Genomic DNA, 11,932 nt, shown 5'->3' on the forward strand with positions numbered 1-11,932 from the left:
TACTGCGTAAGAGGGTGATATGCCCGGGGAGTGCCAATATCTCAGACTATGTTCGGATATTCTGTTTTGGCTGAGCGGAGTCGGTGCTACTAAAGAAGGAGTGAACACAGGGATTGATCTGTAGGTGGTGTTCAGCGGGGAGTGAACACAGGGATTGATCTGTAGGTGGTGTTCAGTGGGGAGTGAACACGGGGATTGATCTGTAGGTGGTGTTCAGCGGGGAGTGAACATGGGGATTGATCTGTAGGTGTTGTTCAGCGGGGAGTGAACACAGGGATTGATCTGTAGGTGGTGTTCAGCGGGGAGTGAACACGGGGATTGATCTGTAGGTGGTGTTCAGTGGGGAGTGAACACGGGGATTGATCTGTAGGTGGTGTTCAGAGGGGAGTGAACACGGGGATTGATCTGTAGGTGGTGTTCAGCGGGGAGTGAACACAGGGTTTGATCTGTAGGTGGTGTTCAGCGGGGAGTGAACACACGGATTGATCTGTAGGTGGTGTTCAGCGGGGAGTGAACACGGGGATTGATCTGTAGGTGTTGTTCAGCGGGGAGTGAACACGGGGATTGATCTGTAGGTGGTGTTCAGCGGGGAGTGAACACGGGGATTGATCTGTAGGTGGTGTTCAGCGGGGAGTGAACACGGGGATTGATCTGTAGGTGGTGTTCAGCGGGGAGTGAACACGGGGATTGATCTGTAGGTGGTGTTCAGCGGGGAGTGAACACGGGGATTGATCTGTAGGTGGTGTTCAGCGGGGAGTGAACACGGGGATTGATCTGTAGGTGGTGTTCAGCGGGGAGTGAACACGGGGATTGATCTGTAGGTGGTGTTCAGCGGGGAGTGAACACGGGGATTGATCTGTAGGTGGGGTTCAGCGGGGAGTGAACACAGGGATTGATCTGTAGGTGGGGTTCAGCGGGGAGTGAACACGGGGATTGATCTGTAGGTGGTGTTCAGCGGGGAGTGAACACGGGGATTGATCTGTAGGTGGTGTTCAGCGGGGAGTGAACACAGGGATTGATCTGTAGGTGGTGTTCAGCGGGGAGCTGACTTTACTGCCTGCAGGCAGGATCCCCAGATGGTGTATACAATGATGAAACTTCAGTCAGCACTGAATGATAGAAATGTCAGAGATCATCGCCGGTAAATGTGGCCCGTCTACGACCGGCGTGATGGCTTCGCTGTGGGCGGAGCCGGGCTCCGGAGGGGCCACAGCCGGCTCACTGTGTGAAATTCTCTCTTGCAGAAAGGAAAACGGTGCCTTTGGTTCCATCCACATTTGTGCCTTCCGGAAGTACGGCGTTCACATCCGTTCGCAGTAAATCCGTCTCTTCTCAGAACCCGCCCAGTCTTGTGATGCAGACGCTGGAGGCGGGGCTTTACCCTCAGCCGTACACCCAGAGCAGGTCGTATTCCCAGCCGCAGCTGCTGCAGAAACCAGAACTGCGCCTTCAGTCGCCAACCCGGGCGCCAACGCCACCGAAACTCGTGAGTAACGTGTAACGGGTGTGATATGGGAAGGAGGGTCTAGCCTGACCGCGGGATAACGGGACGCCATGACACCGCGACATTCTATATACTGTACATTGTATACAGAGGACGCCATGACACCGCGATATTCTATATACCGTACATTGTATACAGAGGACGCCACGACACCGCGACATTCTATATACCGTACATTGTATACAGAGGACGCCACGACACCGCGATATTCTATATACCGTACATTGTATACAGAGGACGCCACGACACCGCGACATTCTATATACCGTACATTGTATACAGAGGACGCCATGACACCGCGATATTCTATATACCGTACATTGTATACAGAGGACGCCGTGACACCGCGATATTCTATATACCGTACATTGTATACAGAGGACGCCGTGACACCGCGATATTCTATATACCGTACATTGTATACAGAGGACGCCGTGACACCGCGATATTCTATATACCGTACATTGTATACAGAGGACGCCATGACACCGCGATATTTTTGTTTTTTGCTGATAAAATGTTCCTCCTTTCCTGAGGACGGAGTTGCCCTTTAAGTATCTCATAATTTCAGGATGAGGGCGTCCCGCCCCGACCTCCCCTGCCAGACATGTACAGTCCAGATGACCTTCCCCCGAACATCCCGCCCCCGCCAGTCCTACCCCCGCCCCCGCGGGAATCATCTGTCATCAGACATACGTCGGTGCGGGGCTTAAAGAGGCAATCCGATGAGAGGAAGAGGGATCGGGAGCTGGGGCAGGGCGTCAACGGTGACTACAGGGTAAGTGTTCCTCCCGACCACCGCACTCCTCCAACAAATGTTCCCACATGACCAGCTATGAACACATGACCAGAGAAGGTTAAAGGTGACCAGCCATGTGTGCAACGTTGTGATGATCCCTCCCCCCTCAGGTCACGTGATGAGAGGCGGCCATGGTACTGATATTGCTGAGATTTTACAACATGAGTGCCAAATGGGAAGTCTCAGAATTGTATGAAATACTGCAGCCCAGGCATCCCCCTAGATGTGAGCTGTGTGCAGGTATCAGTGCCGCAGCCCAGGCATCCCCCTAGGTGTGAGCTGTGTGCAGGTATCAGTGCCGCAGCCCAGGCATCCCCCTAGGTGTGAGCTCTGTGCAGGTATCAGTGCCGCAGCCCAGGCATCCCCCTAGATGTGAGCTCTGTGCAGGTATCAGTGCCGCAGCCCAGGCATCCCCCTAGATGTGAGCTCTGTGCAGGTATCAGTGCCGCAGCCCAGGCATCCCCCTAGATGTGAGCTCTGTGCAGGTATCAGTGCCGCAGCCCAGGCATCCCCCTAGATGTGAGCTCTGTGCAGGTATCAGTGCCGCAGCCCAGGCATCCCCCTAGATGTGAGCTGTGTGCAGGTATCAGTGCCGCAGCCCAGGCATCCCTCTAGATGTGAGCTCTGTGCAGGTATCAGTGCCGCAGCCCAGGCATCCCCCTAGATGTGAGCTGTGTGCAGGTATCAGTGCCGCAGCCCAGGCATCCCTCTAGATGTGAGCTGTGTGCAGGTATCAGTGCCGCAGCCCAGGCATCCCTCTAGATGTGAGCTCTGTGCAGGTATCAGTGCCGCAGCCCAGGCATCCCCCTAGATGTGAGCTCTGTGCAGGTATCAGTGCCGCAGCCCAGGCATCCCTCTAGATGTGAGCTCTGTGCAGGTATCAGTGTCGCAGCCCAGGCATCCCCCTAGATGTGAGCTCTGTGCAGGTATCCATGCCGCAGCCCAGGCATCCCTCTAGATGTGAGCTCTGTGCAGGTATCAGTGCCGCAGCCCAGGCATCCCCCTAGATGTGAGCTCTTTGCAGGTATCAGTGCTGCAGCCCAGGCATCCCTCTAGATGTGAGCTGTGTGCAGGTATCAGTGCCGCAGCCCAGGAATCCCTCTAGATGTGAGCTCGGTGCAGGTATCAGTGCCGCAGCCCAGGCATCCCTCTAGATGTGAGCTGTGTGCAGGTATCTGTGCCGCAGCCCAGGCATCCCCCTAGATGTGAGCTCTGTGCAGGTATCAGTGCCGCAGCCCAGGCATCCCCCTAGATGTGAGCTGTGTGCAGGTATCAGTGCCGCAGCCCAGGCATCCCCCTAGATGTGAGCTGTGTGCAGGTATCAGTGCCGCAGCCCAGGCATCCCTCTAGATGTGAGCTCTTTGTAGGTATCAGTGCCGCAGCCCAGGCATCCCCCTAGATGTGAGCTGTGTGCAGGTATCAGTGCCGCAGCCCAGGCATCCCTCTAGATGTGAGCTGTGTGCAGGTATCAGTGCCGAAGCCCAGGCATCCCTCTAGATGTGAGCTCTGTGCAGGTATCAGTGCCGCAGCCCAGGCATCCCTCTAGATGTGAGCTGTGTGCAGGTATCAATGCCGCAGCCCAGGCATCCCCCTAGATGTGAGCTCTGTGCAGGTATCAGTGCCGCAGCCCAGGCATCCCCCTAGATGTGAGCTGTGTGCAGGTATCAGTGCCGCAGCCCAGGCATCCCTCTAGATGTGAGCTCTGTGCAGGTAACAATGCGGCAGCCTCGGCGTCCACCTAGATGTGAGCTGTGTGCAGGTATCAGTGCCGCAGCCCAGGCATCCCCCTAGATGTGAGCTGTGTGCAGGTATCAGTGTCGCAGCGCAGGCATCCCCCTAGATGTGAGCTCTGTGTAGGTATCAGTGTCGCAGCCCAGGCATCCCTCTAGATGTGAGCTGTGTGCAGGTATCAGTGCCGCAGCCCAGGCATCCCCCTAGATGTGAGCTCTGTGCAGGTATCAGTGTCGCAGCCTCGGCATCCCTCTAGAAGTGAGCTCTGTGCAGGTATCAGTGCCGCAGCCCAGGCAAACCTCTAAATGTGAGCTCTGTGCAGGTATCAGTGCCGCAGACCAGGCATCCCCCTAGATGTGAGCTCTGTGCAGGTATCAATGCTGCAGCCTCGGCGTCCACCTAGATGTGAGCTCTGTGCAGGTTTTAGTGCTGCAGCCTCAGCATCCACCCCCACCCCCCGAGTCGTGTGATGAGAGGAGGCCATGACACTGCTGAGACTTAACAACATGAGTGCCAAGTGGGAGGGGCTTACACAGTCTCAGAATTTTATGAAGTACTGCAGCCCAGGCATCCCCCTAGATGTGAGCTGTGTGCAGGTATCAGTGCTGCAGCCCAGGCATCCCTCTAGATGTGAGCTGTGTGCAGGTATCAGTGCCGCAGCCCAGGCATCCCTCTAGATGTGAGCTCTGTGCAGGTATCAGTGCCACAGCCCAGGCATCCCTCTAGATGTGAGCTGTGTGCAGGTATCAGTGTCGCAGCCCAGGCAAATCTCTAGATGTGAGCTCTGTGCAGGTATCAGTGCCGCAGCCCAGGCATCCCCCTAGATGTGAGCTCTGTGCAGGTATCAATGCCGCAGCCCAGGCATCCCCCTAGATGTGAGCTGTGTGCAGGTATCAGTGTCGCAGCCCAGGCGTCCACCTAGATGTGAGCTCTGTGCAGGTTTTAGTGCTGCAGCCTCAGCATCCACCCCCACCCCCCGAGTCATGTGTGATGAGAGGAGGCCATGACACTGCTGAGACTTAACAACATAGTGCCAAGTGGGAGGGGCTTACACAGTCTCAGAATTTTATGAAGTACTGCAGCCCAGGCATCCCTCTAGATGTGAGCTCTGTGCAGGTATCAGTGCCGCAGCCCAGGCATCTCTCCAGATGTGAGTTCTGTGCAGGTATCAGTGCCGCAGCCCAGGCATCTCTCCAGATGTGAGCTCTGTGCAGGTATCAGTGCCGCAGCCCAGGCATCTCTCCAGATGTGAGCTCTGTGCAGGTATCAGTGCCGCAGCCCAGGCATCTCTCCAGATGTGAGCTCTGTGCAGGTATCAGTGTCGCAGCCCAGTCATCCCTCCTAGATGTGAGCTCTGTGCAGGTATCAGTGCCGCAGCCCAGGCATCCCCCTAGATGTGAGCTCTGTGCAGGTATCAGTGCCGCAGCCCAGGCATCTCTCCAGATGTGAGCTCTGTGCAGGTATCAGTGCCGCAGCCCAGGCATCTCTCCAGATGTGAGCTCTGTGCAGGTATCAGTGCCGCAGCCCAGGCATCCCCCTAGATGTGAGCTCTGTGCAGGTATCAGTGCCGCAGCCCAGGCATCCCTCTAGATGTGAGCTCTGTGCAGGTATCAGTGCCGCAGCCCAGGCATCTCTCCAGATGTGAGATCTGTGCAGGTATCAGTGCCGCAGCCCAGGCATCCCCCTAGATGTGAGCTCTGTGCAGGTATCAGTGCCGCAGCCCAGGCATCTCTCCAGATGTGAGATCTGTGCAGGTATCAGTGCCGCAGCCCAGGCATCTCTCCAGATGTGAGCTCTGTGCAGGTATCAGTGCCGCAGCCCAGGCATCCCCCTAGATGTGAGCTCTGTGCAGGTATCAGTGCCGCAGCCCAGGCATCCCTCTAGATGTGAGCTCTGTGCAGGTATCAGTGCCGCAGCCCAGGCATCTCTCCAGATGTGAGATCTGTGCAGGTATCAGTGCCGCAGCCCAGGCATCCCCCTAGATGTGAGCTCTGTGCAGGTATCAGTGCCGCAGCCCAGGCATCTCTCCAGATGTGAGATCTGTGCAGGTATCAGTGCCGCAGCCCAGGCATCCCTCTAGATGTGAGCTCTGTGCAGGTATCAGTGCCGCAGCCCAGGCATCCCTCTAGATGTGAGCTCTGTGCAGGTATCAGTGCCGCAGCCCAGGCATCCCCCTAGATGTGAGCTCTGTGCAGGTATCAGTGCCGCAGCCCAGGCATCCCCCTAGATGTGAGCTCTGTGCAGGTATCAGTGCCGCAGCCCAGGCATCCCCCTAGATGTGAGCTCTGTGCAGGTATCAGTGCCGCAGCCCAGGCATCTCTGCAGATGTGAGCTCTGTGCAGGTATCAGTGCCGCAGCCCAGGCATCTCTGTAGATGTGAGCTCTGTGCAGGTATCAGTGCCGCAGCCCAGGCATCCCCCTAGATGTGAGCTCTGTGCAGGTATCAGTGCCGCAGCCCATTTTGATTAGCCTGAGATCAAATACAAAAAGTAAATTACACCCTTCCTTGTGGGGGGTGGGGTGGGGGGGAGGTGCTACAGACCCGACCCCGGCTTATTCTCCAAATATTCTGCTGATTGTCACACTGGAGCCTCTTTGGGCGGAAAGTTTCAGGATATTCCTCACAGTTCTCTGTCCGTGTGTCTCACTGTCTGTGGCCCTTATAATGCAGCTTTTCAGTTCTGATCTTTTATTATCTGAATTTCTTCCCCTCTTATGTGGTCACAGGTAGAACTGCGCACTTACGTGAGCGAACCAGAACTCGCCAATCTCAGCAGTGACTCCGCCTCCCCGCCGTCCGGCTTCCTGGGCTCAGATTCTGGCTACCAGACGTTGCCCACCAGAGGTAAGAGAAGGAATAGTGACAGGGAGGGGAACTACAATTCCCAGCATGCCCCGTCACCTCCGATCTGCATCCTAGCTGGGTGGGGCTAAATGAAGTCTGAAGGCGGAGAGACTTGGTAAAGGTTCTAAAGTGCGTTACTGACAAGTCGAAGATAAATATTTGTTTTCGGATTCGTTCCTTAAGTGAATAAATTTATTCCACCGTTTTCGTTATCTTAGAATGAATCCTTTCCAGAATAAACTTCGTATGATTCTTATTTTCACATCAATTCCAAAATCCAAATTTCAAAAGACTGCTATATTCTGTTCTGTTCTATTCTATTCTATTCTTTTATATTCCCTTCTATTCTATTGTTTTATATTATGTTCTGTTCTGTTTTATTCTATTCTATTGTTTTATATTATATTCTGTTCTGTTTTATTCTATTCTTTTATATTCCCTTCTATTCTATTGTTTTATATTATATTCTGTTCTGTTTTATTCTATTCTTTTATATTCCCTTCTATTCTATTGTTTTATATTATATTCTGTTCTGTTTTATTCTATTCTATTCTTTTATATTCCCTTCTATTCTATTGTTTTATATTCTGTTCTGTTCTATTCTATTCTATTCTTTTATATTCCCTTCTATTCTATTGTTTTATATTATATTCTGTTCTGTTTTATTCTATTCTTTTATATTCCCTTCTATTCTATTGTTTTATATTATATTCTGTTCTGTTCTATTCTATTCTATTCTTTTGTATTCCCTTCTATTCTATTGTTTTATATTATATTCTGTTCTGTTCTATTCTATTCTATTCTTTTGTATTCCCTTCTATTCTATTGTTTTATATTATGTTCTGTTCTGTTTTATTCTATTCTTTTATATTCCCTTCTATTCTATTGTTTTATATTATGTTCTGTTCTGTTCTATTCTATTCTTTTATATTCCCTTCTATTCTATTGTTTTATATTATGTTCTGTTCTGTTTTATTCTATTCTATTCTTTTATATTCCCTTCTATTCTATTGTTTTATATTATGTTCTGTTCTGTTTTATTCTATTCTATTCTTTTATATTCCCTTCTATTCTATTTTATATTATATTCTGTTCTGTTTTATTCTATTCTTTTATATTCCCTTCTATTCTATTGTTTTATATTATGTTCTGTTCTGTTTTATTCTATTCTATTCTTTTATATTCCCTTCTATTCTATTGTTTTATATTATGTTCTGTTCTGTTTTATTCTATTCTATTCTTTTATATTCCCTTCTATTCTATTGTTTTATATTATATTCTGTTCTGTTTTATTCTATTCTATTCTTTTATATTCCCTTCTATTCTATTGTTTTATATTATGTTCTGTTCTGTTTTATTCTATTCTTTTATGTTCTGTTCTGTTTATATATTCTGTTCTTTCATCTTCTATTCTATTCTGCTTTATTATATTCTTTTAGATTTTATTCTATTCTGTTTTATTCTATTCTTTTATATTCTATTTTTTTTATTATATTGTTCTTTTATGTTCTATTCTATTCTGCTTTATTCTATTCTTTTATATTTTATTCTATTCTGTTCTATTCTTCTTTCTTATACTATTTTATATTATATTCTGTTTTATTATATTCTGTTCTTTTATGTTCTATTCTACTTTATTATATTATTTTATATTTTATTCTATTCTGTTTTATTATATTTTGTTCTTTTATGTTCTATTCTTTTCAGCTTTACTATATTTTTTATATTTTATTCTGTTCAGTTTTATTCTATTCTTTTATATTATATTCTGTTTTATTCTATTCTTTATTATAATATTTTTACATTATATTCTGTTCTTTTATGTTCTATTCTACTTTATTATAGTATTTTATATTGTATTCCATTCTATTTTTTTATATTATATTCTGTTTTTATTATATTTTGTTCTTTTATGTTCTATTCTGTTCACCTTTTCTATATTTTTTATAGTTTATTCTATTCAGATTTATTCTATTCTTTTGTATTATATTCTGTTTTTTTATGTTCTATTTTATGTTGCTTTATTATATTCTTTTATATTTTATTCTATTCTTCTTTATGATAATATTTTATATCATATTCTGGTATATTATATTCTGTTCTTTTATGTTCTATTCTATTCTGCTTTATTATATTCATTTATATTATTTTTGCGTTAATATATATTTTTTTTTATATTTTATCCTATTCTGTTTTATTCTAATTTGCTCTTTTCTATTCTATTTTTTTTTTGTTCTGTTCTATTCTTTTCTATTCTCTTCTATTCGGTGGCCCGAGTAGGAATCATCATCTTACTTCACTTTTATACCTTACTGTATTTATTGCAACGTGTTTCATTTTCAAATTCAGATCCTTTGTTTCCTTCTCATTTATTTTGGATTTGTTGGATTTTGTTACTGTTGTGATTTGGAAATGGAGATAAATCTGAATTTGGGAACAAGGAAAATGTCACCCACAGGGGCGGACTGACAACTCATGGGGCCCCCGGGCAATAGGGGATCATGGGGCCCCTGTGTCCTTGCCCAAACTCAAAAAAGCCTATGAAAAAGGTACCAGGGGCATCTCATGGGGCCCCCTACTGACCCCGGTCCCCCGAATGGTCAGCCCGCCCCTGGTCCCCCGAATGGTCAGCCCGCCCCCGGTCCCCCGAATGGTCAGCCCGCCCCCGGTCCCCCGAATGGTCAGCCCGCCCCCGGGCCCCCGAATGGTCAGCCCGCCCCCAGGCCCCCGAATGGTCAGCCCGCCCCCAGGCCCCCGAATGGTCAGCCCGCCCCCGGTCCCCCGAATGGTCAGCCCGCCCCCGGTCCCCCGAATGGTCAGCCCGCCCCCGGTCCCCCGAATGGTCAGCCCGCCCCCGGTCCCCCGAATGGTCAGTCCGCCCCCGGGCCCCCGAATGGTCAGCCCGCCCCCGGGCCCCCGAATGGTCAGCCCGCCCCAGGTCCCCCGAATGGTCAGTCCGCCCCCGGGCCCCCGAATGGTCAGCCCGCCCCCGGGCCCCCGAATGGTCAGCCCGCCCCCGGGCCCCCGAATGGTCAGTCCGCCCCCAGGCCCCCGAATGGTCAGTCCGCCCCCAGGCCCCCGAATGGTCAGCCCGCCCCCGGGCCCCCGAATGGTCAGTCCGCCCCCGGGCCCCCGAATGGTCAGCCCGCCCCCGGGCCCCCGAATGGTCAGCCCGCCCCCGGGCCCCCGAATGGTCAGCCCGCCCCCGGTGCCCCGAATGGTCAGCCCGCCCCCGGGCCCCCGAATGGTCAGCCCGCCCCCGGTCCCCCGAATGGTCAGTCCGCCCCCGGGCCCCCGAATGGTCAGCCCGCCCCCGGGCCCCCGAATGGTCAGTCCGCCCCCGGGCCCCCGAATGGTCAGCCCGCCCCCGGGCCCCCGAATGGTCAGCCCGCCCCCGGGCCCCCGAATGGTCAGTCCGCCCCCAGGCCCCCGAATGGTCAGTCCGCCCCCGGTCCCCCGAGTTTCGGTTTGTCGCGGAGTTGCGCGCTCAGGTTTATTGGACATTGTGTTGTGTGTTGTGTTTATTATGGAGTGTGACCCCCCCCCCACCTCGCTGATTTCTGCAGGTTTGTCGGGATCGACCTCCAGGCTCCCGCAGTCCTCCTCCGTCTCCTCGTACGTCACGTTGCGGAGGGGCACCGACGCCGCTAAGGTAACGCCATGAAACGCTCGGCTGCTTCTGCCTCGGAGATGCCGGGAAGGTTTCCTTCTTTTTCTCTGACACATCGGTGGTCGTTTCTCTTTTCACTCCGACAGGACAGACCAAAAAGTGCCTTTGAGCGCCTTTACTCCGGCGACAACCAAAGAGGTAAAATCAGCGCCGAAGAGCAGCTCCAGCGCATGAAGCGCCACCAGAAAGCCCTCGTACGCGAACGCAAGAGGACGCTGAGCCAAGGAGAGAAGCCGCCAGCCTCGCGGCCCGTGTCCGCGGACATCAGCTCAGTATGTTAGCGCAGGGGGAGGAGCCTCCTCTGACTTTTTCTTCTATAGCATCTGATAGCGAGCACTTTATTGGCAGCGTGCATGGTGCCAGCGATCTCATCTAGAAGTAGATCCATCGCTTTCTTAGCTGCAGGGAGTAACCGGCTGCTTGAACCGACCAATCCTAACCGGGTAGAATTTATAAGACCAATAGTTATTTTTTCTAAGAAAAAAGAATAAAACAAAAATAACCATTTGAGTTGCCATGGTCACCGCCGGCGTCTAGACTGTAGACAAGCACAAGCTGTGTGAGGGCGCTGCGCACGTGTCGGGGGTATTCCTCGCAGAATGTCCATTATATACGGCTTCAGCACAATGCAGGACTGTGACGCCCCTGGTGACCTGCAGAGGGCGCTGGGGTAACCGTGTGTCACGTGACTTAGCGTGTTCTACTCTTCTCTATAGGGTGCTATGCATACATGCAGTGACTTCTTCCCGAGTGTCTCCATCCCTTCCTCTAACATCCCGCCAGCTCCCTCATCCTTCTCCATCTGACGCTTCTCCTGTATGTTGGTGGGAATTAATTCGATCTAAGAAGTCGCTAACCGTCATACTCATTGCTACCAGGCTTCGTTCCCATTGTTACCAGGCTTCGTTCCCATTGTTACCAGGCTTCGTTCCCATTGTTACCAGGCTTCGTTCCCATTGTTACCAGACTTTGTTCCCATTATTACCAGGCTTCGTTCCCATTGTTACCAGGCTTCGTTCCCATTGTTACCAGGCTTCGTTCTCATTGTTACCAGGCTTCGTTCCCATTGTTACCAGGCTTCGTTCCCATTGTTACCAGGCTTCGTTCCCATTGTTACCAGACTTTGTTCCCATTATTACCAGGCTTCGTTCCCATTGTTACCAGGCTTCGTTCCCATTGTTACCAGGCTTCGTTCTCATTGTTACCAGGCTTCGTTCCCATTGTTACCAGGCTTCGTTCCCATTGTTACCAGGCTTCGTTCTCATTGTTACCAGGCTTCGTTCTCATTGCTACCAGGCTTCGTTCCCATTGTTACCAGGCTTCGTTCCCATTGTTACCAGGCTTCGTTCCCATTGTTACCAGGCTTCGTTCCCATTGTTACCA

General features: G+C 50.5%; 1 protein-coding gene across 1 annotated transcript; it reads left to right on the forward strand.

Annotated features, from left to right (window-relative positions):
* Positions 1–1,216: 1,216 nt before the first annotated feature.
* On the forward strand, positions 1,217–11,056 carry LOC149428165 (pleckstrin homology domain-containing family A member 7-like). The gene is made up of 5 exons (XM_089667642.1): positions 1,217–1,486; positions 2,076–2,282; positions 6,762–6,879; positions 10,446–10,531; positions 10,636–11,056. Exons 1-5 carry the CDS (start codon positions 1,355–1,357, stop codon positions 10,828–10,830), a joined length of 738 nt encoding a protein of 245 aa, XP_089523768.1. The 5' UTR covers positions 1,217–1,354; the 3' UTR covers positions 10,831–11,056.
* The last annotated feature ends 876 nt before the right edge of the window (positions 11,057–11,932 follow it).

Source organism: Staurois parvus, unplaced genomic scaffold (assembly GCF_062004578.1).
Source record: "Staurois parvus isolate SC_StPar_1 unplaced genomic scaffold, SC_StPar_1.0 ptg003454l, whole genome shotgun sequence".
NCBI lineage: Eukaryota > Metazoa > Chordata > Amphibia > Anura > Ranidae > Staurois > Staurois parvus.

Coding starts and splice junctions, on each gene's coding strand:
- LOC149428165 (XM_089667642.1), top strand. CDS start 1,355: ATGCAGACGCTGGAGGCGGGGCTTTACCCTCAGCCGTACACCCAGAGC. Junction 1,487..2,075: donor CGCCAACGCCACCGAAACTC/GTGAGTAACGTG, acceptor TCATAATTTCAG/GATGAGGGCGTCCCGCCCCG. Junction 6,880..10,445: donor CCAGACGTTGCCCACCAGAG/GTAAGAGAAGGA, acceptor TGATTTCTGCAG/GTTTGTCGGGATCGACCTCC.